Source organism: Pangasianodon hypophthalmus, chromosome 17 (assembly GCF_027358585.1).
Source record: "Pangasianodon hypophthalmus isolate fPanHyp1 chromosome 17, fPanHyp1.pri, whole genome shotgun sequence".
Classification (NCBI taxonomy): Eukaryota; Metazoa; Chordata; class Actinopteri; order Siluriformes; family Pangasiidae; genus Pangasianodon; species Pangasianodon hypophthalmus.
In genome coordinates this window covers 8,093,897-8,117,537 of record NC_069726.1, presented here as the reverse complement: position 1 = coordinate 8,117,537, position 23,641 = coordinate 8,093,897, and the positions used below count along the sequence as shown (strand labels likewise).

The 23,641-nt window shown below is 39.1% G+C and overlaps 1 protein-coding gene and 1 long non-coding RNA gene across 4 annotated transcripts in view; both read left to right on the top strand.

Moving 5' to 3' along the window:
* Positions 1-359: 359 nt before the first annotated feature.
* On the top strand, positions 360-1,851 carry LOC128320773 (uncharacterized). The gene is made up of 4 exons (XR_008304360.1): positions 360-660; positions 865-1,010; positions 1,121-1,217; positions 1,564-1,851. It is a non-coding gene; the product is annotated as an uncharacterized LOC128320773 (long non-coding RNA).
* Positions 1,852-2,999: 1,148 nt separating this feature from the next.
* Positions 3,000-23,641, top strand: part of hapln1b (hyaluronan and proteoglycan link protein 1b) — a 44,240-nt gene continuing 23,598 nt past the window's right edge. The window contains exon 1 of one of the 3 annotated variants that reach the window (XM_034312261.2): positions 3,000-3,121. In XM_034312261.2, the coding sequence (XP_034168152.1) occupies positions 3,082-3,121 (40 nt within the window). In that variant the 5' untranslated portion in view covers positions 3,000-3,081. Of the gene's footprint in view, positions 3,122-23,198; positions 23,389-23,641 lie in introns of those variants that run through there. The other 2 variants (XM_034312258.2, XM_026944038.3) reach the window with 2 other exon arrangements.

Sequence of the window (23,641 nt, the reverse complement as noted above, 5' to 3'; positions counted from 1 at the left end):
CTCATTTATAGTTTCTTGCTATCTTATTATTTGTTATTTCATGTTGTGGTATTCTTGAAAGACCCGGATGTGGGTTGGCATCATCATGGCATCATCGTCTCTCCGAGAAATTATGGATCACTACAAGCTTTTCAAAAGCAACAATAGAGTGACAGTGACAGTGACAGTGATGGGAGATGACATGTCCACTTAGAAAATTGGCAGGATTTTCCAGGTGCTGCTAATTAAGAATCTTATCATATTAATTAGGCAAAGGTGTTAAATGCACCATGAAGTTCTAGCTGGCTAGTGGCGGTTATAGACTGCACGATGAGATTGTACGTTAAGTTGGTTAAGTTTATAAAAAGGCAACAATAACAATTTGGCAATATTTTGCAGGTCTCCAGACAAAATTTGTATTTGACTGATGATATGAACATGGCGATTTTTCCTGGAGTGAATGGACTGTTCAGCACCCTCGACTTGACACCAAGGGGCCATTATGAAGTACATGGCGAGTGAGTCGCGTCTGTCACCATCTTCATCTGCCAGTAGCTCTAGTGGCAGTCAGCGCTTCTCATTTTTACATATAGCATCCAGTATTGCAGGTTCTTCTGTTGCATCCCCTGTTCAGGCTAGTGCTGCACCTCCAAGGGCGAGCATGTCCCGTTCATTTCAGAGGTAGCTATGCTCTCTCTCTGTCTCTCTCTCTGTCTCTCTCTCACTATCTATCTATCTATCTATATATGTATATATATATAATCTGCTTGGGTGTAACTAAGACATTGTTTGTTAACAAATGAACTTAATTGTACATATGTAGCTGTAAAAGTTGAATAATATCACCTTATTTTCATTGCTGAATGTTTGAATGGAAAATTGAAGCCCAGCAGAACTGTAGTTGTCCGGTTTATGAAGTTTGAAGCAACAGTCCCTGGCATTATGGCTAAAGTTCAAAGTGCCCTGAACAGCGAAGAGCCATTGATCCTTATGGATGCTCAGGGTAATGAAATAGTGGAGTATACCCAAAGGTATTTCATTGCCATTTTTTTATGCAGAATGCTTTAGGGTCATTAATACTGTTTAATGTGTTTCATTTATTTATTTGACACTTGGATGTTTATTCAAATGTTATCTACAGGTTCACTATACTGGAAGCAAAATGCTCACAAAATACTTGCCATTTCAGAGGAGGAATTTCAAAGATTTCAACAAGAGAACAAATGAAAGAGGCCTAGGTACAATACATCTTTTTTTCCCACAAGTACAGTACATGATACTTCTAATGAACAGAAATGGTTAAGTACTCAACACACATCTTAATTTATGATGGAGACTAAAGTTGACAAGAACATTAGATGACAACTGACATTGAGGTTACTCACCCTCATGTTCCAGTATACTGTATGACTTGTCCAAGACGATCTTAGCCAATCAAAGAATATTGACAACTGATAGCCTGTCAGTGTTCACTGTCATTTTATGGAGAAATTCATTTAAGTGAATGATTTCTTGAAAAACAGTCTGTCAGTCCCTACATAAAAACAAGGAATGAGATTTTTTTTTTTTGTCTCATAATTTCAGTCAGAGAGATGATGGCAGCAGTGGCTTGCAGAATGTGTTTGAAAGAATTGAAGAAGTTGTGCTGGCTGCTCAAGGCCTACAAGAAGTCGCTTCAGTAATGAAAGAGCTCTCCGACATTAACAGTAACACGAGAATCACACTGGTAATGACAGACTCCCAAGCACAACAGCTACAGGGAGCATTCAACTGTCATGTATGCAAAGTTTTGCACCCCAAATCATTATTTTTAACACAATCTGATGCTTTGCATAAAAGCTGTGAACTTTAACCATGTGTTAAACTTTTTATAAGTGCACACAGTAGTTCTTTGTATTGTTCAGTCTAATATGGTGGTCGTTTTGGACTTGCCAAAATGACTGCCATATTATGTATTAAGCATTGTGTAAAAACAATAGCTCAGTTGCTGCTGCCATTGCAGAAAGCAGCTGTTTGCAATGTTTTTTTTTTCTTTTACTCCTCCAAATTGCTGTTACTTTTTAGGAGATAACTTTGTAATGAGAGTGGGAAAAAACTGGAACTTTTAACCAGACAAAATGAGTAAGACAAACTTTATTTATTGAATCTCTTATTTCACAGGACCCTTCCAGAAGCCAATGTTTGCAGTCTGTTGCCGGAGCATTGTGGGATGCAAGGTATGTGTGCTGCAATGGCATGAAACTTCTAACCAGTGTCTTAAATGTAGAGAAGAATGCACCAATGTCTATGAAGTCACAGGCCTTTCTGATGCATTGTCTGTTCTGAAAGACATTATTTCTGTTGACTAAACTCTGAACGAATTTTTCTGTTATTTATGGTTCATGATGTGTATCTTCTGGTTGTGTTGATGAGATCCAGCAGAGCTAGTTTGAAGTACGGGAAGTCACCGTTCACAGTATTGTTGTAACATACAGAAATATCTGGGTGCAGTTCAGCGAAGTGGTGTTCCACACATGCTCTTTGTCTCCCTGAAGAGAAGGGATCTCTTCCAAACACTGAATTTCTGGTTAGTGAAGAGCCTAGTTCTGCCTCATAAAGGTCAGCTGCTTCATTGGTATGCGGCAACAGTTCCTCAGAGATTTTCTTCAGACATCCACCCTCTGCCAAAACATTGGGAATGTCATTGCCTGGAGTAACAAAATTTCAAGTCAGATTGACAATTCTTAGTCATTGCTATTTTAATAAAAATGTATACCTGGAATCCTGTGTTCATTCCAAGCTTGTATAACTCTACTGATGCCAAGGTGACATAGCCAGCATGTGAAGTTGGAGACACAATATCTGACAAGGTTGTCCTCCATGTCCAACAATTCCTGGTCCACTAGCTCTACAAGTGCTGTCTTGGGTGGATAATTAACCCTATTATTTATCTCTGGTCACATCCTTTCAACTGTGTGGTTCTGTGATTGTGAAAACAGAAGAACATTGATCTAAGTAGTTACAGTTTAAACTGCTGATGTGAAAACAAGATGTTTTTGAACAGCATGATCAGCTTTTGTAGTAGTTGTATGTGAGTCCCTCAAAAGTCTTCATTGTAAAAAGATGGATCTCAGGACCTGGAGGACAGTTCTGAAGAACAGGGGTAAGTTTAACTTCTTAGGACAAACAAGGGACTTATGAACAACTACCACAAAACATTCATACAGCCGTTGTCCGGGCAATAATGCTTAGTATTAAGAATCAAGCCTATGTAAACATTTCAACTGGTAAATGTGGTTAATTTGCTTTGTGGATTATATGTAAACATATGTTGTGAAATTGCTTTTTCAAGGCAGTACAAAAAAATCTTTTTTATAATCCCTCTTATTTTGTAAAAAAATTATTAACATTCTGGTGTATGTAAGCTTATAACCACAACTGTGCCTCTTTGTTATATGCACTAGCAGCTGTGATTTTCTTCAATATTGGTAAAAAAAAAAAAAAAAAAGTCTCTTCACAGTTGCCTATATTATGCAAATAGCTCATACCTTAGTTGATTGTGTTTGCATGTAGGGTTGTCTCTCTCGTCTGTTTCAGTAACCTTCAATCATTTCTTGAATGAATAAGGATAAGTAAAATTCCTTTCCATGATCCACTGTAATTTGGTCTCACATCCCATGGTTAACAACTGCAGATCTGGGAATAATAATAATAATAATAATAATAATAATAATAATAAATACTACTAAAATGCAAATTCATGAAAATTGCTCACCTGTAAATGTCCTCATAAATTAAAAGAATGTTCTTTATCGGCATAGATGAAAAAGAAACAATTTTGCTGCTAAATCCATCAATCGCCAGGATTGCTGGATTGCAGGTTGCTCCGGTTTTTCATTCTGGTCAATGTGCAATTTATGGCCCATGCATTCCGCGGTATAAGGAATAAAACTGGAATCAGGTTACGTGCACCCTGAACACACAATAAAGTATGGGTTATTGTTGGTGTAACATCCATTATAACAAATTCAGGACATGGTCACCAAGACCTGACATTAGTAAGCTGAGGTGTCTCAGCCTAAACAGCTTTATTGTGCGATAATGACCGTACTGTACGTTATCCCACTTTATTGGCCAGCTGCCAAATAAATAAATACAATAAATATTTTAGTTATTTTGAGAGTAGAGACCACAGAGCAGTTGATAATAAACCAGCTTAGACACCCCACTGTAGCCTATTTATTAGGCACACACACACTTACATGACATCGCGCTTCATGGTATGGTTGTTGGATGGTCCGCAAAAGTCGGCCCACTCTGTCCTCACCCGCTCTTAACCCATTTGCTGACAGGTATCCTATCATGAGTTTTCTGCCAAATGTTGGCCCTGTCTATTAGGACACGAAAAGTACCGTAATTAGCTACCCAAAACAATGAAATATTGTCCTTACCTCACTTATGGCATTAGCTATTGCCAGTTCTAAATGGGAGTCTGATACATGTCCTCTTCTTACAATGTTGTGCCGTGCACAAAATCTTCGGATAGTCATTGCAGGATAACCCCGACCAGCACCATGTTGAACTGAATGATTGTCTGAGATCTCTGAAAAAGTTGCTCCAGTTTGTATCATATTAGAAATCATTTGCTTATATTGCAATTAGGCTTAGCTTCACTTCCAAGTTAGGTTACATGTTAGAATGGAAATACTGTGCACTTTAGGGCATTCATCATGTTTGGTATTATGAGATTTTGATTACTACACTTATTATGATTAAACAAATAGAGAAAAATTAACAAACAAGCTATTTTCTCTTTTTTGTGTGTGTTCAGAAACAATAAAACAGCATTTTCCAATTTTTCTTCTTTCAATATTAAATCAAAAAACGAATAAGGCATCATAATTTGAGTTTTGTTTTTAGAATCAAAAATCGAATGAACGCAATGTACACGGACCCTTCTTTGATGCATTTTCAATTCAATTCAATTCGATTTTATTTATATAGCACTTTTAACAACAAACATTGTCACAAAGCAGCTTTACAGAAATAAATACATTCAGGATATACATTTTAAATATATGAATTTATCTGGGTGACACTAAATAGTGCAGTTATAAATAAACCCCTTCTGTAACTGTGTACTATATGGTCAGAGAGTGCAATTGTGTAACCAGGAAATTCATTACAGTTTTCACATGAAGTCTGTCTTGTTGAACTTATCCACTGTTCAGTGATGGAGACTTGAGTGCAAAACTGCAGTTGCAGTCCTAAGCCATCATAGCATAACTGTTCATATGAATTGTGGGCCAAAGTTTTTTGGTTTTTAAGTGGTACCTTCCTCAGTAATCTCAATGATCTTCAGGCTGTCCATGTGGGTCCATCCTCAGCAGCAGCGAGTGATTTCCTCTCATTTTGTGTGTCTGACTCTGTCACTTCCTTTCTCCATCAAGAACGTACACTCTGAGAAATAATGTTGAATAAGAATGAAATTCTTTATACACTGCCTTTGTATAGATGATATTTGCTGCTTGACACTGAGTGTTGACTGGTGATGGCATTTATTACTTTTAATGTGTCTTCAACTGCATCATCAGTCAAATTATGTTTTAACTTTAAAGCAAGCAAGAGTAGTTCATGTTCTTTCCTTTTTTTGGTCATGGCTTGCTTTTTCACTGTGTGGCGAGAGGCGAGTAAGAGGAGAAGAAACAACAAAAGAAATTACAAAGCAAAAAAAAACAAAAACAAAAAAAGGATAGAAAACCTGTGAATGTGAACCAGATGTTTCCCTAAGGGTAACACCACACCCAATCTCGCAATTTACTGTTATACCAACTACGCCACTCTGGTAATTTCACCCAGAGAAATATTGAACAGGGCACACAGATCTGTTCTGCAGGAAGAACCAGAGGTAGGGTTTGGTAATAATAAAATAGAAACTTTATTACACAATTTGTATTAAAAATAACAATACATTCACATCAAACATATACGAAGGCTTACTCTTTCTAAGACAAGGGATAAAGATGACAGGGTGAGTAATACATGTCACATAGTTACTGCATACAAAAACATATGAATAAAGTAGACAAAAGGAACCAGACAAGCAGACCAATCAACTAGTAGTCATTTGGAGCTGAGGTTTACCGGCAGAAAGAAAGACAGAGCAAATCCTCTCACTCTCTACACTCGCCACCATAAACTTGAGCACCACATACACTCTACCAAGGTAATGAACACCACACGCAGTGAAGGAACCACCACCAACCGAGAGGAGATATAAATATTCCTGCCATCGCCCTTAGCTCCGGTTAGACGGCCGCACGCCAAACAAATGGTAAGAGAGAAAAAAAAAAAGTAACACACAGACACACAAACAGTAACTAGCGCACAATGTGCAAAACCCCAATGAAACAGAATGCGGCCTCCAGATAGAGCCCAGAAGTCCTCCCCAGCAAGAAGCAGAGAAGCACGCCCACCCCAGCAATAAGCAATAAACATCTCCTTTCACCTGCCAAGCTGCAATAAGCGCCTCACCTTGCATGTCTGAGCTGCTATCCACCTCTGATACCTTATCCTAAAAGGCACAGAAACACAAAAAGCCTATCGGTTATTTAACTGAAAGCAATACTGAAAAAACTAATACTGAAAAAGCAATACTAAAAAAAGTTTTTAATAATGTTGTAATTCAAATGTAGTTTATTGCCTAGCAATAAACAAAAAAAAAAATGTTAACCAAGATTGGCTCACTTTGTAGAAACAATGAACTGTAGATAAACTGAAAAGGTGGCATGCTCAGAAAAAAAACCTGACACCCTGACACCTTTTAACCTATGCCAGAAAGACGCATGGATGAAATCAGTTACAGACTTGTGACATTGTATATCCTTGAATGTACTAACTTTTAAAGACACCTCGACTAGCTTGTCTGTTGTGCTTGTATCCTGGTGTTCTGCTTCCTTGCTACTGCAGCTTGGTCAACCTAAAGGCACAAAACACAAAACCTGTTGTTTATTTGACTGAAAGCAATACTGAGGATTCTAACTTTTTATATTGGTTTGCAAAACATAGAAGTCCACACAGCAACAATAAGTTTGCCAAAGATTGTCCACAAAACAACAGTAAGTAGTGAATGTTAGTGGTAGTATATAGAGCTCCTGAAAGAACTGAACTTCTAAACTTTTAGTAATACTTGTACACTGTATTTAACACTGCGTTACTGTATAACACTATATTTTTTATATAAATGTCTTTACTTACAGTCTCTTTGATCCTTACCTGTAAAACTGTGTTTGCATCAGCTGGAGCCCCTGAGTGTTGCATTACTTTGAGTGAGCGGGTACATCTGCAATGCATTAGTGTGGCATTGAATCATTTTGTAGCTTAATGTTTCAGCATAATATCGCAATTAATATTGCTTCACTTATAAAAATTGTATCATTTAGAAAATTATTTTTACTGCCCAATGAAAAAAAGAATGGATCCGGTGTGATTTGTTCAGCCTTTTGATCGTCAAATAGCTTCAGCGTATGGCTTAAGTCATCAGAACTGAATTAATTCAATCATGAATTACAAATGAATAAAGTGCACCTACCATCTCGAGTGATACTGTGTGCTTTTCGGAACTTCAGTAGCTTGGTCCATGGCGACACCATCCGGGTTAATGATGTAGCCCATGAAAAAAATCATGCAATGTTGAAACTTGCATTTTTCACCCTTGATGTACAGCTGATACTGTGAGAGGCGCTGGAGTATCTGGCGAACATGGAGCACATGGGTTTCATAGAAGGGGGAGCAGATCAGGACATTGTCCATGTACTCAATGATGTATTTTCCTAGCATGTCTCTCAGGACATCATTTATGAGGCACTGGAAGACCGAGGGGTTGCAAGATAGCCCATATGGCATTAGGCAATATTCATAGTGGGCAAAGGTGGTGCTAAAGGCCGTCTTCCACTCATCCCCCTCCCCAATGTACACTATATTATATGCACTGTGGAGATTTAGTTTTGTAAAGTTCCAGGCGGAATAGAGCAGTCTGAGGTCTGCAGGGACCAGAGGTAAGGGGTACCTAGACAGTTATTTGCTTGAGTGCACAGCAGTCAATGCAAGGTGTAAGGCCACCCCCTTTATTCTCCACAAATTCAATTAAATTCAATTTTATTTGTATAGTGCTTTTAACAATGTCACAAAGCAGCTTTACAGAAATAAATGGATTCACAAAAAATATATTGTAAATATGTGAATTTATACCTGTGATTGTATCCCTAATGATCAAACCAGAGGCGACGGTGGCAAGGAAAAACTCCCTGAGATGATATGAGGAAGAAACCTTAAGAGGAACCAGGCTCAAAAGGGAACTCATCCTCATCTGGGTGCAACAGATAGTGCAATTATAAATAAATCCCTTCTATTATTGTGTACTATATGGACAAATAGTGCAATTGTGCAACCAATAAATTCATTACAGTTTTTGCAAGAAGTCCGGTTGGTTAAAATCTATCCACTGTCCACTGATGGAGTCCTGAGTACAAAGGTGTTCGTGGCAACCGCAGCCCCAAAGCCACTACAGCAATCGCAGTCCCAGGCCATTACAGTACAGCTCCCAATATGTGATCCCCAAGCCATCTCCACAGCCCCCAGGTGGCACTATCCCCAGCAAACCAAATAGTTCTTCAGGCCATTAATATGGGGCCACCCCCAACAGCAGTGAGCGAACTCAACCAATGAGAAGTCCAACCAGAAGTAGGGCATCAGGATGGGTCAGGCAGCGAGGAGGAGCAGAAGGGGCATCAGGATGGGTCAGGCAGCGAGGAGGAGCAGAAGGGATCAGGATCACTGGCATCTCAGAAGTAGCAAGTGTAGCTTGACAGAGAGTGTGGGAGAGAGAGAGATGGAGAGAGAGGGAGAGATTGTTAGGTAAGCTTTGTCCTCTAATGGTTAAGGACAATGTACTTTGTGTGCAGAGTGCAAGCAGGGACTCCGGCAAGACTAGCTATGACAGCATAACTAAAAGGGAGAGCCAGAAGCTAACACAGACATGAGTGCACCCTGGGACATAAGGCAGCCAGCCACTCCACCGTCGACAAAACTGAGTGAACGCGAGAGTGGGGGGCGACAACATCCAAACATTCCAGTTCACCACAACACTCTATGCCTGTGAACCCTCCAGACCTGCCCCTGTACCTAAGAAAAAACTATTCACAAAAGGCTTGACTAAACAAATACGTTTTCAGCCTAGACTTAAACACTGAGACTGTGTCTGAGCCCTGAACACTAAGTGGAAGGCTGTTCCATAACTGTGGGGCTTTGTAAGAGAAAGCTCTACCCCCAGCTGTAGCACACACTATTCGAGGTACCAACAAATAGCCTGCACCTTTGATCTAAGTAGGCGTGGCGGATCATAAAAGACCAAAAGTTCACTCAAGTACTGTGGCGCGAGACCATTTAGCGCTTTATAGGTCAATAGTAGTATTTTATAATCAATACGAAATTTGATTGGGAGCCAATGCAGTGTGGATAAGATAGGGGTGATGTGGTGATATCTTCTGATTCTAGTAAGGACTCTTGCTGCTGCATTCTGGACTAACTGGAGCTTGTTTATGCATCTACTGGAACATCCAGACAGTAAGGCATTACAATAATCCCACATAGAGGTAACAAAAGCATTAACTAATTTTTCTGCATCGTGTAGTGACAATATATTTCTTATTTTAGCAATATTTCTGAGATGAAAGAAAGCGATCCTAGTTATATTATCTACATGAGCTTCAAAAGAAAGACTAGAGTCAATGATCACACCAAGGTCTTTTACTGCTGCACATCATGAAACAGAAAGGCCATCCAGAGTTATTATGTAATCAGAAAGCTTACTTCTAGCTGCATGTGGTCCTAGTACAAGTACTTCTGTCTTGTCAGAATTAAGTAAGAGAAAATTAATAAGCATCCAGTTTCTAATGTCTTTTACACATTCCTCAACTTTATTAAGCTGGTGTCTGTCATCTGGCTTTGCTGAAACATACAACTGTGTGTCATCAGCGTAACAGTGGAAGCTAATACCATGTTTAAGGATAATTTTGCCCAGAGGTAGCATATATAAAGAAAAGAGCAATGGGCCTAAAACAGAGCCTTGCGGGACACCAAACTTTACCTTAGTATGAGAAGAGAAGTCACCATTTATGTTTACAAACTGATACCGATCAGTCAAATAAGACCTGAGCCAGGAAAGGGCCGTTCCCTTAATGCCTACATTTTCCAGTCTATCGAGGAGAATAGCATGATCAATGGTATCAAAAGCTACAATAAGGTCAAGCAGCACAAGCAAGGAGACACAACCCTGATCAGAGGCCAGTAGTAAGTCATTTACCACTTTTACCAGTGCTGTCTCTGTGCCATGATGAGGCCTAAATCCTGACTGATACATTTCATGAATGTTATTCCTATGTAAGTATGAGCATAGCTGCTGTGCTGCAACCTTTTCTAGGACCTTGGAGATAAAGGGGAGGTTTGATATTGGTCTATAGTTAGACACGTTTCTGTTAAACACAGTAGATCAAACTCCTGATAAGTAATGGTTTCATTAACAATAAGCGCTTTAGATGTAAGAGATCTAATATTCAACAGTCCTAGCTTCAGATCAACGGTGCTGGCTATGCATTCAGTTTGATTTAATTTTGTGTTAATTAGGTTACTAAAACAAATTGTCTGAGTATGTCTATAATTTTGTTTAGTTTGGGGAACAGACACAGTCTCAATACGGTGGATCCTAAGTGACGACTCAGTGCAGCTAGCAGACGGTCGGTTTAGCCTGCTTGTCTGCTCCCCCTGGTCTGCTCACCGATTAACTAGGCCTGTTCTGAGACTATGTGCTATGCTACAAGAAATGAGAGCAGCACCTTCCCGAGTAGGATGGACACCGTCCCGCCCTAAAAGGCCAGCCTTGCCCTCAAAGATAGTCCAATTATCTATAAAGCCCACATTGTTTTCGGAGCACCACCTGGACATCCAGCAGTTCAGCGACCATAACCTGCTGAAGCTACATCGCCATGCCGCATTGGGATGGGGCCAGAGCATACTACACTTGCTGAAGCATCTCCTGGACCCTTGCTGAAGCATCTCCTGGATGTATTCCTCCATGGCTTGTTGTTCCACTATGGAAAGTGGGTAAATGTAGTTGTGTGGAGGGGTGGTTCCAGGTAGTAGCTCAATGGCACAGTTGTAGGAGAGGTGTGAGGGTAGACCACTGGCTTTTCTTACTAAACACCGCCCACTGATCATGGTATTTGGATGGGATGTTTAGGAGTGCATGGTTCTCTGAGATTTCCACAGTGATTGAGGCCACAATGAGCTGAGGCACCTGGATACAGCAGTTATGACAATGAGACAAGCAGCAGGTGATTTCTTTGTCAGTCAAGGAGATTTGTGGATCGTGGAGCTGCATCCACAGGAACCCCAGGATGATGGGGTGTTTAGATGTGATGGTCATGAGAAAGGAAATCTTCTACTGATGTAGTGTGCTGACTCACAGGAGGAGAGGCTGGGTACAGAAGGTGATGGTGCGGCGGTTCAGTTGTAATGTTTAGGTGGTTCGCAGTTTCCTGGTTGATGAAATTGCCAGGTGGCCCTGAGTCGATGCTGCTGAATGTTGTAAAGTGGCTTGGAGCATAAGTGGTGAGATAACGAATGATAGGGACTCACTGTTTCAAAGTGGGAGGTGGTGCTCCTGCTCGTGGCTAGTGTTGGTAACGTAATCTGTCAGGAGTGGGCGGAGACAGTCAAAGAACAGGCTATGTTCAGACGATCAGCAATATGATAATAAAAGATAAAAGAAATAAGACAAACTTAAAAAAAAAAAAAAAAAGATACAAAAACCAGGAAACAATCAGCATCCAAACTAGAGTTAGCAATCACAGAGACAAAAGGCTTGGTAAAATCAGACACTAAGCAAAACTAAGTGTCACTTTGTGGTGTGATTGGGAACAGGTGAGTGTGACCAGAAGTCCGGTGATTGGGAACAAGTTAGCAGTAGAGGGTTCTGGGAAATTCAGTCTGGGGCGGCCATGTTTGTAGGCAATGGTGCATTTTGGGAAACTGAGTTTGTGGAGCTACACATGCTACTTCTGAGATACCAGTGATCCTGACCCCTTCTGCTCTCTGGACCTGCCTGATCCATCCTGATGCCCTGCTTCTGGTTGGAGTTCTCATCAGTTGGAGATCACTCGCTGCTGCTGGGGGTGGCCCCACATGGACAGCCTGAAGATCATTGGGATTGCTTGGGATGGAGCTGCTTGGGGGCCGTGGAGATGGCTTGGGGATCTCATATGGGGAGTTGTACTGTAATGGCTTGGGACTGCAATTGTTATGGTGGCTTTGGCACTGCGGTTGCCACGAGCAGTTTTGCACTCAGGTCTCCAACAGTGGACAGTTGATAGGTTCAACAAACCAGACTTCATGTGAAAACTGTAATGAATTTACTGCAAGGCAAGGCAAATTTTATTTATAGAGCACAAGTTTAACACAACCGTAGTTGATGCTAGGTTCTTTACAATAAAAAATAAATCTGAATTTAAAAGAGAAAAGGAAAGATACAGATACAGATACAAAAATTAAAAAACAATTAATATGAAAACAAAAATCAAAAACAATTAAAATGAAAATACATAAAACACAATTTAACACCAATTCAACTATTCAAAGTACATACACAGCATCACGCAAATGCTAGAGAATAAAAATAAGTCTTTAAGCTGGATTTAAAGTGATGGAGAAGCTCTGATGTTCAAAGGTAGACTGTTCCACAGCTTTGGGGCTACTACTGAGAAAGATCGATCACCTTTTGTTTTACAACAGAGGACAGATAAAAGTAACTGATCACAAGATCTTAATGACCTAGGGGCTGTATATGGCCTAATAAGATCACAAATATAATCCGGGACAGAATTATGCAATGCCTTGTATGCAAAAAGAAGGATCTTAAAGTCAACTCTAAATTTTATAGGGAGCCATAAGTGCTTCACTTTTGCCACTGATCTGAGATGAAAAAAGCTACTCTTCACAACTGCATTTACATGCTTGTCAAATTGGAGGAGAGGATCAAAAAGGACTCCAAGATTTTTTGCATGATTGTTTAGGTTATTACTTAAGAAACGTAACTGTGTTTTAATGGAGTTGTTAGTAGCAGCAGGACCCAGTAGAAGCACTTCAGTTTTATTTTCATTCAGTTGCAGATAGTTATTTGTCATCCAGGTCTTGACTTCATTAAGGCATAAGAAAAGATGATCTAATGAAAAGTCATTTCCTGGGTTGATTGGAAGATATAGTTGGAGGTCATCAGCATAACAATGATAATTAATGTTATGTTTCTGGAGTATTGAGCCAAAAAGGAGCATGTAGAGAGAAAACAAAAGAGGGCCGAGAATGGATCCCTGAGGAACACCACAATGGATAGGCGCAGGGGGTGAAGTAAATGACCCGATATTTACAGAAAAAGTCCTCCCCTTTAAGTATGAGGCGAACCACTCTAAAGCTAGGCCCTGGACAACAAAATCATGTACCTAGACAACACACTCAATTCGTTTCATAAGAATATCGTGATCAACAGTATCAAATGCGGCACTCAAATCTAAAAGTATCAGGATAACAGATGACCCAGAATCAATGGACAGCAGAATGTCATTTGTAACCTTCAGCAATGCCGGCAATACATCGGATTGACAAAATGTGAATTTCATCTGAGAAATTATTTTGAGTAATTGAGATGAAGACACTGGCTGTAAATTTGTAAAGCTACTGGATGAAAGGACCAGATGAGAGTGATCTATGTCAAAAGGAAAGAGGTGTGATCTAATATCTTGTATTTTCTGAACAAAGAATTCTGAAAATTGTGTGCATGTCTCAATGTTGACAACAGGAACTGAGCAAACAATGGGATTAAGAACAGAATTTATGGTTTTGAGGAGAACTTTGGGCCTATTGGCATTTTTTGCAAACCAAGTTTGAGAAATATATGGATTTTGCCTCACTAACGGAATTTTGGAAACTTGGAATAAGACTCACAAAATTCAAGAGCAGTAGTAGCCTGAAAGGCATGAGAGTAATGTACTGGCCGAGAAAGGATGGGCTGATCATATGAAATGACAGGTTCAAACACAGGGTAATGATCAGAAATGCCAGCATCAACTATTTCACAGATATGTACAGAGAAACCATGAGTCAAAACAAGATCCAATGTATGCCCTCCGTTATGTGTAGGGCTGGAGACCAACTGTACAAAACTGAATGAGTCCATTAGGCTCATAATGTTTTTAACCATAGGTTTAGATGGACAGTAGACATGAATGTTGAAATCCCCTAAGACCAACAGCCTGTCACAAGATACTTGGTTAGACAGAAACTCAGAAAGCTCAGAAATAAATGTTGTACTGACTTTACGAGGTCTATACACCAACACACAGAATAGGGGGCCATTCAGATCTTTTAGGATTTTTAGGAGTTGTGCCTCAAAACTAAAACAGGCATCAACAGGTAGAAGTCTACATTTGAATGAGTTTCTAAAAACAGTGGCTAAGCCACCACCATTTCCACTTGGTCTAGGAGTGCTATAGAAAGAACAGTCAGAGGGGGATAGCTCGCCAAGAGACGACATGTCACCATTCTTTAACCATGTTTCAGTTACAAATAAAAAATCCAAGGCATGAGAAGTAAAAAAATAATTTAAGACAAAGATTTTATTTGCCGATGACCTAGCATTAACTAGAGCCATTTTACTGGAGGTTGAGCTATCATTGAGGATGTGGTAGTGCCTGGCAGAGCACCTGATGAAACATATTCCAGATGACGGAGGTTCGCAAAGTTTACGTTCCCATCTTCATAACGTGTTTTAGTATGTAGCCGGCAAAAGGAAGACCAAACGGCAGGTATAGTACACCCAACAGCTGAAGTTGTAGGTGCAGTTGCACAGTTTGCACTATTTTTCCATGTAGTACACAGTTATAGAAAGAATTTATTTATAATTGCACTATCTGTTAGCACCCAGATGAGGATGTTGTTGGCACCGTTGCCTCTGGCTTCCTCATTAGGGATAAATTCACATATTTCCAATTTTATTTTGATTTAATTTAATTTTAATGTAATTTTTTCTGTAAAGCTGCTTTTTGTCCATTGTTAAAAGCGCTATACAAATACAGTTGAATTGAATTGAAATGAGTTTGTTGACAGAGGTGACCTGACAAAGAGCTGTGAAGAAAACCCAAAAACAACAGTGACATCACCAACAACCTCCACAGGGCAGCGGTGAAGGTATCACAATCCACTGTTTGAAGAAGACTTCAAGAGCGGAAATATGGACAATACAACGAGATGCAAACCAGTCGTCAACACTAAGAATCGGAAGGTCAGATTGGAATTCACAAAGAAATACAGGGATGAGCCACAAAAATTCTGGAACCAAGTTTAACTTTTGCTGCATGGAATAGCATTTCCCTACAGCAGTACCAGCAATTGGGTTGCTTCTTCCTTGGTTTGAGTGTCCTTCATCACTCGATATACCCTACCTGCCACAGAGGATGCTGGCAGGTGATCCTCTGCTAGCTGGATGGCTTTGTCCAGGGACGATGATCAGTGTCACTGGACCCACTTTGCTGTTCCTGCTGGAAGCCATGTGATGAACTTGAAGCAATTAAAGATGCAGAAGCACTAAGGTTGACCTTAATGCTTCCATTATAGTCACAGATAGTCTCATTAGTGCTACAGGATATTGCAGCCCTGCATATAAATCCACAAAGCATGCAGGTGAATATTAAAGAGCTGGCAGAATCCCTCGTAAAGCATCTTTTGCTATGGCAAATGTTGGTTGTTTGAGGTTGGTTGAGCACAGCTGCCCCTGGCCCTTTTTGAGATAATGGCCATAACTGTGGGGGTAATGGGTACAGAAATCCTGCTGGCAACACTAATCAAACAATAGAGGCATTGCAGTGAAGTACAACAGAGCCGTGGAATTGTTAATGCAGATGAGAAGGCAAGTTGGCTGGCTCAAATTAATTTCTGGAAGCCTGATAAATGCATAATTCACCAAAGACCTGCTAGTTCCTGGCAGGTCTGTGGCACAGAGGCCTGGCAGGAAGGTCTGTGGCACATGGGCCTGGCAGGCACTAGGGTTGTCATGATCTCAGAATTTTGACATTTTATACTAGTACCACCTTTAGTATCCTGATGTTCAAAAGTACATTTTGTAATCTTTACATGTAGTGTACCTTTAAAATATCACTCTCAAAGCTAATTAGTGTGATCGTTAGTGTGGTGTGGGGAGTATACCACCATAGTGACAACAGATGGTGCCGTTTAACATGCTTTTTTCTGAGTGTTCCATGTTTTTATAATTATTTCACAAGGCTGAACTTGGATTTTCCATTCTACCTCAAAAATTCCAGTAGTTACGACTTTGTGCCTGTAGATGGCACCTTGAGTGCTGCTTGCACAATATGAAGAATCAAATCCCCTGGTAGAGCACAAGGCATCCTCACTGCACTCCTCAAGTGGATGTTTTTGTTTTAGGGTAGGTTTATAAAATTACATGAAACATATTGCTTAGTTAAACTCATGTTTAGGCAGTTATTTATACCAAAAGAAAACTTTTATTCAAACAAAACGTGGGGGTTTATGTTTGCTCCTATAATTCCCCATAGCCTTACATCAGTCTTTAACGATGCTTGTTTAAATTTATGTGAAAAATTAAAGACATTTAACTAAGAGCAATAATACTAATAAAAATTAATAATAATTAACCCCGTTAAAAAGTCATGAACAAGAAATATGAATCATGATACAATATTACAGTGAAGATGAAGTTAACCAACAGTTTTGGTGATAGCATTGTACACTCTCTCAAAAATGCTATAATGCAGCATTTTCCGAGTAGTGTTATATGTTAGTAGTAGGCTAACATATAAGGGATATCCTCTACTAGTTAAACCATGTACGTATGCTGCACCATATACTGTTTCAGTATTGGCTGAATGCTCACCACCTGTCAGCCATATGATAAAAGGCATGTGTTATTGGAGCACTCTTAGGTGTTGGTCCAGTGCTTGTTTCTCCTGGCATGAGGAAATTGTAACCACAGATGTCTCCTAGCAAGGCTGGAGGGGAGTGTGATGAAAACTGAAGGTGAAAGAAAGATGGAAAAGTGTTGACATCAGCATATTAATGTGCTCAAATTGAAAGGTCTGGCAAGCAATCTCTGGAACCAGACAGATGAACACTTGTCTTAACAGCTTCCTCCCTATCGGGCCCATTCAATCAGGTAGGGGATGCTTGGTAATGCAACAACCATGCGATACAGGGACTGGCAATATTTTTCAAGGAAGTGACTTTGAGTGCACACTAAATGATTTTAGTTTAAATTTCCCTGCTACATAATTTTGAAGATCAGTGACAAATTCATCTGCTGTCATGCACAGAAGATCCCTGAATCCAATTCTATCATCCATCTATTTGTGTTGGAGGGTGAGGACAAAATATAACCACAGTAATATTGCTTCTGTAAGAAATTATTTGGTATACCCAAGATATTGTTAGGAGCAGCAAAAATAAAAACAAATATGACCTGATTCTTGATGGTGCACAGTATAAAAACAGCTACTTTTTTGCTCTATACTGCCATTTCTCTTTGAAGAACAGACAATCCTCACTGCCCTAACCAATCCTTTCTCCACATTTTTTCTTACTTCTCTTTTATCTTGTTTGCGTACCAAATGTAGTGCAGAAACAACCACCACAGCTAAAGTCACAGTCACATGATACTGTAGACAGCTCTCATGTTTATTTTCACAAGTAATTGGGATTTGGGGACCATTTGGTCTTTGGATCTCTCCAGGTAAAAAAAATCACGTAGTCTCTTTGGTGACTGCTTGTGTAGTGTTCACACCCCTACATCCAAAAAAAATAACAGAATGTAAGTGACAAAAGTCAAGTAGTTTGAACAGTGCAATGATTCTGAGATTTAGAAAGACATGTAGTGTGTATTTGGCTTAATGTGGAACACCTATAGAAGTGCAGAAGTTGATATGTTTGCAAACATACAGACAATATACTGCCCTGTGTGGTTCAGGGACAGAACAAAAACAAATTCTTTTTGCCAGGATGCATTATTGCACAAGTCAAATCTTCAGCTGTCTGATGTACAATTAGGGGGATGGTGGACTGGGATTTTTTCACATTTATCAGTGTGGATGACACCATTCCCACATGAGATAGCGCATTAGGAAGAGCATTAAGAAGTTTTCTTACGATTTTAGTTGCGCCTTTAGTTGTGAAAAGCAGAGCTCACTGCTAGTGGCAACCCCAATAAACACCAGACACACCCCAAATTGTACATGGGCCTACTGACCATGTTATCTCTATAAGCAAACATGGTTTACAATCAGATTATCTTCCCAAAGAACTGTTATATTTGTCCAAGCATTTGCAATTTTATATATATTTTGATTGCTTTCAATGGCACAACTATTATATTATATAACTATTATATAATTGCCAACTTTTAAGGTAAGCCTTATAATTGGCTCTTTTTTTTTGAGCTTCTTAACATCTGCTTCTTAACATCTTTCATTGCTATTTCAGTAGGCAGTGAAGAAAGACAAGTTGTAACCTCTGGAAGTTACACTATGAAATTCAGCACAAGTTTTCTCAAATGAATCAAACTTTGTAGCAAACATACAGTGCCTGCTTTCTAATAGCAGTACTTGTCCACCCTGTGCTTCTAAGCAAAACGACCACAGAAGAAATCGTTCAGAGCACAGTGGCATGCCCCCCCCCCCTCCCCCCCCTCCTCTATGATTACTCTAGCAGTGCATGCTCAGATCCTCAAAAAGGAGTCTTTGTGCAGCCTTATTGTAAACAGTACTGGTACTCATACACACACCCTTAAACAGCACATGTTGAGTTTGAACTGGACCAGCATTGGTGAAAAAACATGCAATGTTTCTATTTTTCTATATATTTTTTCACATGAATGGAGACCTGATAGACAACATTGAAATAAATATAGGCCTAGGCTTAAGCACATTTCAGAGGCATACAAAGGAAAAACTGTAATAGTGAATTAAAATGTACTAAACTTTTCAGTAACATTTGGCTCTGTGTATATACTGTATATGAACTCAATCCATCTAATATAAAGTGACCTTGATGAATTTTTACATGACATTTTGTTACTCAGAAAGTTACTAGTAATGAAGGTTTATCTGCTCTATTCTTACATGTTTTTCTTACATGCAAAATAAATCATGGTTTTTAATAAGATAGACCTTCATTAATAAATTTTCAAAAAGATTTTTTGGCTGAAATGTACTAAAGGCTCAGATGTGGTGTATGATATGCCTATGTATTACAATTAAGTTTTCCTGACTCATTGGTTTTCAATCCAGTTTTAATTTTCCCTCGAGGCTTTTGTTAATGGATATGATCAAAATCTTGCAAAGGGGTAACAAAAAATAATGTAAAGCATCTGCTGATTAAACTAGTGGCCATTGTGTAGCTCTGATTGTATTAATGAAATTAAAAAAAAAAAAAAAAAAAAAAGGTTACATAAAATAGGCTATATTGAATCTGGGCTCCCTAAGAATTTTTTTTTTAAAAAGTAGGGTGAACTATGCAAAAGTGGGACAGTTTTTGGTAGATTCACCATTGCACAGTGACTTAAGCTTCATATTGCTAGCCTTTGAGCTTTTTGTAAAGACACAACCCTCCTAAATGTAAACATATTGAAATAATATTTGATATAGCTTTATAGCTTGTCCCACTTTATCTGAAAATACTCTTTCAGTGAAAAGCAGTGCCTAAGGGTGTTCAAATGTAATAATGATTGACATTTGAACACCCTTAGGCACTGCTTTTCACTGAAAGAGTATTTTCAGATAAAGTGGGACAAATCATCAGCAAAAGTGGGACAGTGATTTTAAGTTAATAAAAACATGTTTGCTACAGTTTAATTGCTACAAAGGTTTTATTTAGAACAATAAGGCATTTAATAACATTTTACGAAGGGATACATTGTCAGAAAATGTTTAATATTTGAAATATATGTGAGCCTATACAATCTTTAAAAAGGTTAAAATTTCCTTCATGCTGAAAAATTAATTTCATAAACTTCATAGATAGAAATTTATTGAGCCTAAGATTTCTTAAAGATTCACAATATAAACAGGTAATACATATTGAATGATGGAAAAATGCTATATCCCCTGAACACACAAACACACACAATCATCCTTTTTAAATGATGATGCCTAATTATGAAAATCAATAGGCCTTCTAAACAAAAACAAAATCCATTTTGTTGACTATGCTTTTAAAAATCATATCTCCATAAAGCATTGCTTACAGACAACGCAGCATCATCTAAAGCGCCATCCTCTTCTGCACAAGACTCATGGTACCAGGCATCAGAAATGCTGCATCTAATCCACTCTTCGGAAGCTTTTGGATCATCACTGGAAGCATATTTTCTGTGGCAGCCTTTGCATTCATCTGAGGTACTTGTCGTCATTCTGTTGTGTTCTTCATTTTATTCATGCTTGTGTTTTGATTGAAGTGTTCTGGGCTTGTTAAAATGTATGAGCCCCTTCATGTCCCTTTCACTTTTTGGCCTGACAACATCGAATGATTCCATTCCAATAGCTGGTGGCTGGTCAGAGATGGTTGGCATTGCAGTGGGTGTAGATGACACGACAATCTCAGCTGTGTCCAGTGTTTCAATTAGCACCTTTTGTGTCAGTGTGCTGGTCTCAGTGCTGGGATGTGTGATGTTTTCCAAATGGGAGTGGGTGCTGTCTGTGGCAGGGGGAGGTTCACACTCGTAACACACTGCCACTTGGGGTAAATATTTCACTAGGGATGGCAAACGGATTTAATGGGAACATTCCTGTTGCCCTGAACTCAGCCTGGGCATTTTCTACAGTGGCGATCTTCCTCCATGCTTCCACAAAAACAGAAAAAATGTGATTTAGGCAATTTCATGCCTCCATTTAACCAGTTCCACTTGCAACCTACCTCACACCAGTTATGCTTCAGACTCCTACACAGAGCTCTGTCTGCTGGCTGCATGGGTGGTGTGAGCAGGATAGCACATAACCTCCACACTGTTCTCCTTCATTAGAGTTAAGAAATTGAGGTTGAAGACATGATTATTGTGGCCATCAAGGAGCAGAAGGTGGGAGCTGTGCCACAAACATTTCCCCCACTCAACAAACGGTTCTGCCATTATCCAACCATTGTCTGAGGTTCTGACACACACATTTTCTGGGGAACCATACAACCACTCACCCTCTTTTCTTCAAAAATTATGAGTGGAGGAGCATATCTTCCAGTGGCATTGAATCCAGCACTGTTGTAGTTTCCCCCATCTCACCAGCTGTAATCTCAATACAGGGCTTCCCTACATCCCCAACAACTTACCCAGAGGAGAAGTTGTCTTGAAGCCCTGATTCATCACAGTTCCAAATATGTGACAGTATATCTTTAATTCCCAAGGCACTACTTTTTGAACCATTTTACCACCACCTCCTTATTCATTCCTGCAGCACGAGCTGAAGATAAGCCTTCTGGGTTCTATATTTTAAGACCTGGGTTTCTCTTTATAAAACCCTCAAACCAGTAATACTCTGCTTTACGTTTCCCTTCAGAAAAATCTTGAATGCCATTTCTTTTAGCAAATGCAAAAGCTGGAGACTGAACATCAGTCTTCTTTAGAGGGAACATTTAATAAACACAATAAAAGTTTTGTTTTGATGATTTCTATACTTTATAGAGGATTATGTTTAAGAAGATTCTCATTTGTCATTGGAGTAAGTTCTGGCTGATAAAGGGTAGATTTTTAAACCGGGCCACGCCCACAGCGATGTTGTCAGGCGCATAAAACATTTGACCAATGACAAACACCCTTGTGGTATATCTTGGCTTTTAAAATTGATTGGCTCCTGATATTTAAAGCGCTAGCTAGCATGAAACGTATTTGTCCCACTTTAACTGAATATAGTTGTTCCACTTCTGCTGAACTCAACCTACTGCAACGTTGGCAATCCAACCCTTTACTATCATGGTTAAGCACATCTGTCTACAATATATACACAAAGGTTAGACACAAGAAAACCTAATATAGAAACTGTGATTATTTTATATTTATTCACCCCCTTTAAAAGGAGAATCTAAAAGAAACGTTTGTAGTCTATGTTAGTTATTATTCTACAGTAGTCACCTTAGGCTTTTAAAACATAGAAAAACAGCAGGCTAATGTTTTATAATGCACATTACCATTAAATTATGTTAATCAAAAAATAATAATTTATTTTTTAAAAAATAATTTATTTTTGTACCGGATTGTTCTTTTTCCCGTGTACCTCCGCTTCTGATCGTAGACTACTCGGTTACATAGCCACAAAATCAAGATTATTTATTTAATAAATGAGATAATACGTATTTTTGGCATTTAACGGGCTTCTAACGCAACTGATGTGTTGTAAGCCTCTTGTTAAAATAAAGTGTCTTAAGCGAGTCGAAAAGAGGCTTCAGCGACGCGGTCGGTGTGAAATGGTCTGAAGCAGTCCGGCCAGAGGACGATATAACATCATATCAGTATGTCAGTGAATTAAATATTCTAAAAGTTTTAGTCTTAAAGTTTTTTTTTTAATGATTGAATAATTTGTGTCTTCTTAGATTAATCCGTCAACACAAACGCAAGGACCCTGCAATCACCTCGAACCCCATTCACCCCGAATGCTGCTATGCCTGACAGCACTTCACAAACAATGCAATACAGACTGAAATAATCAGTGCAATAACAGCCCTAGTGATATACGCGGATTTGTCTTGTATAGCTATATTATAAGTTTTTTTTCTTATATTACTCTTGTACTGTTGAAAACTGCTTTAGGATTGTTGTCAATCGAAATTTCGTTGTACACGTTACAATGACAATAAAGCTTCTTCTCTTCTCTTCTCTTCTCTTCTCTTCTCTTCTCTTCTCTTATCTTATCTTATCTCCATTAAACATTGACAGTTTAGCGTTCACTGCAAAGCTCTAAAATTACTTAAAATTACTTAAAAACGCTAACAAAAAGACGGAATACCGGCATTCTTTTTTTAATTAAATTTTTATTTTTTATACCACTTCAAGCACTGCCCAACACAGTGGATAGTCCTGACAGGCGAGCGTCTGATTCGACGTCATGAAAACGACATGTCATCAGCTGTCATTAGCCTGTTTCACGCTGGTTGAGGCAATCGTGAAAAAAGGATGAATGAAAAGTCCATTATAAGTAGTCTAAGCAACGGGATGTGTGCCTTTTTCAGTTATTACCTCGTGTGACGTAGGCGCGAGTAAAAAGAAAACGCTCCAGAAATTATACGGCAGCGGACGCAAGTTCTCTTTTTCACGAGGTAAGACATACGGCTTCTCACTTTCATTCTCTTGTTGTTTATTCGCACAGAAGAAATGCTTATAGCCCACTTTTAAAGGTAACGGGGTTTGTCAACTTTTAAACAGGCTGAGAAGTTAATTTCGATAAAGCTACCCGACGACTCAATTAAAATACATAAATGCATATCGCTGTGAGGAAAATGTCGTTATGTCGTTTAATCAGTACTGTTGCCACAGGCCAAACAAAATAATTCAGAATAGCGGTTAAATTAG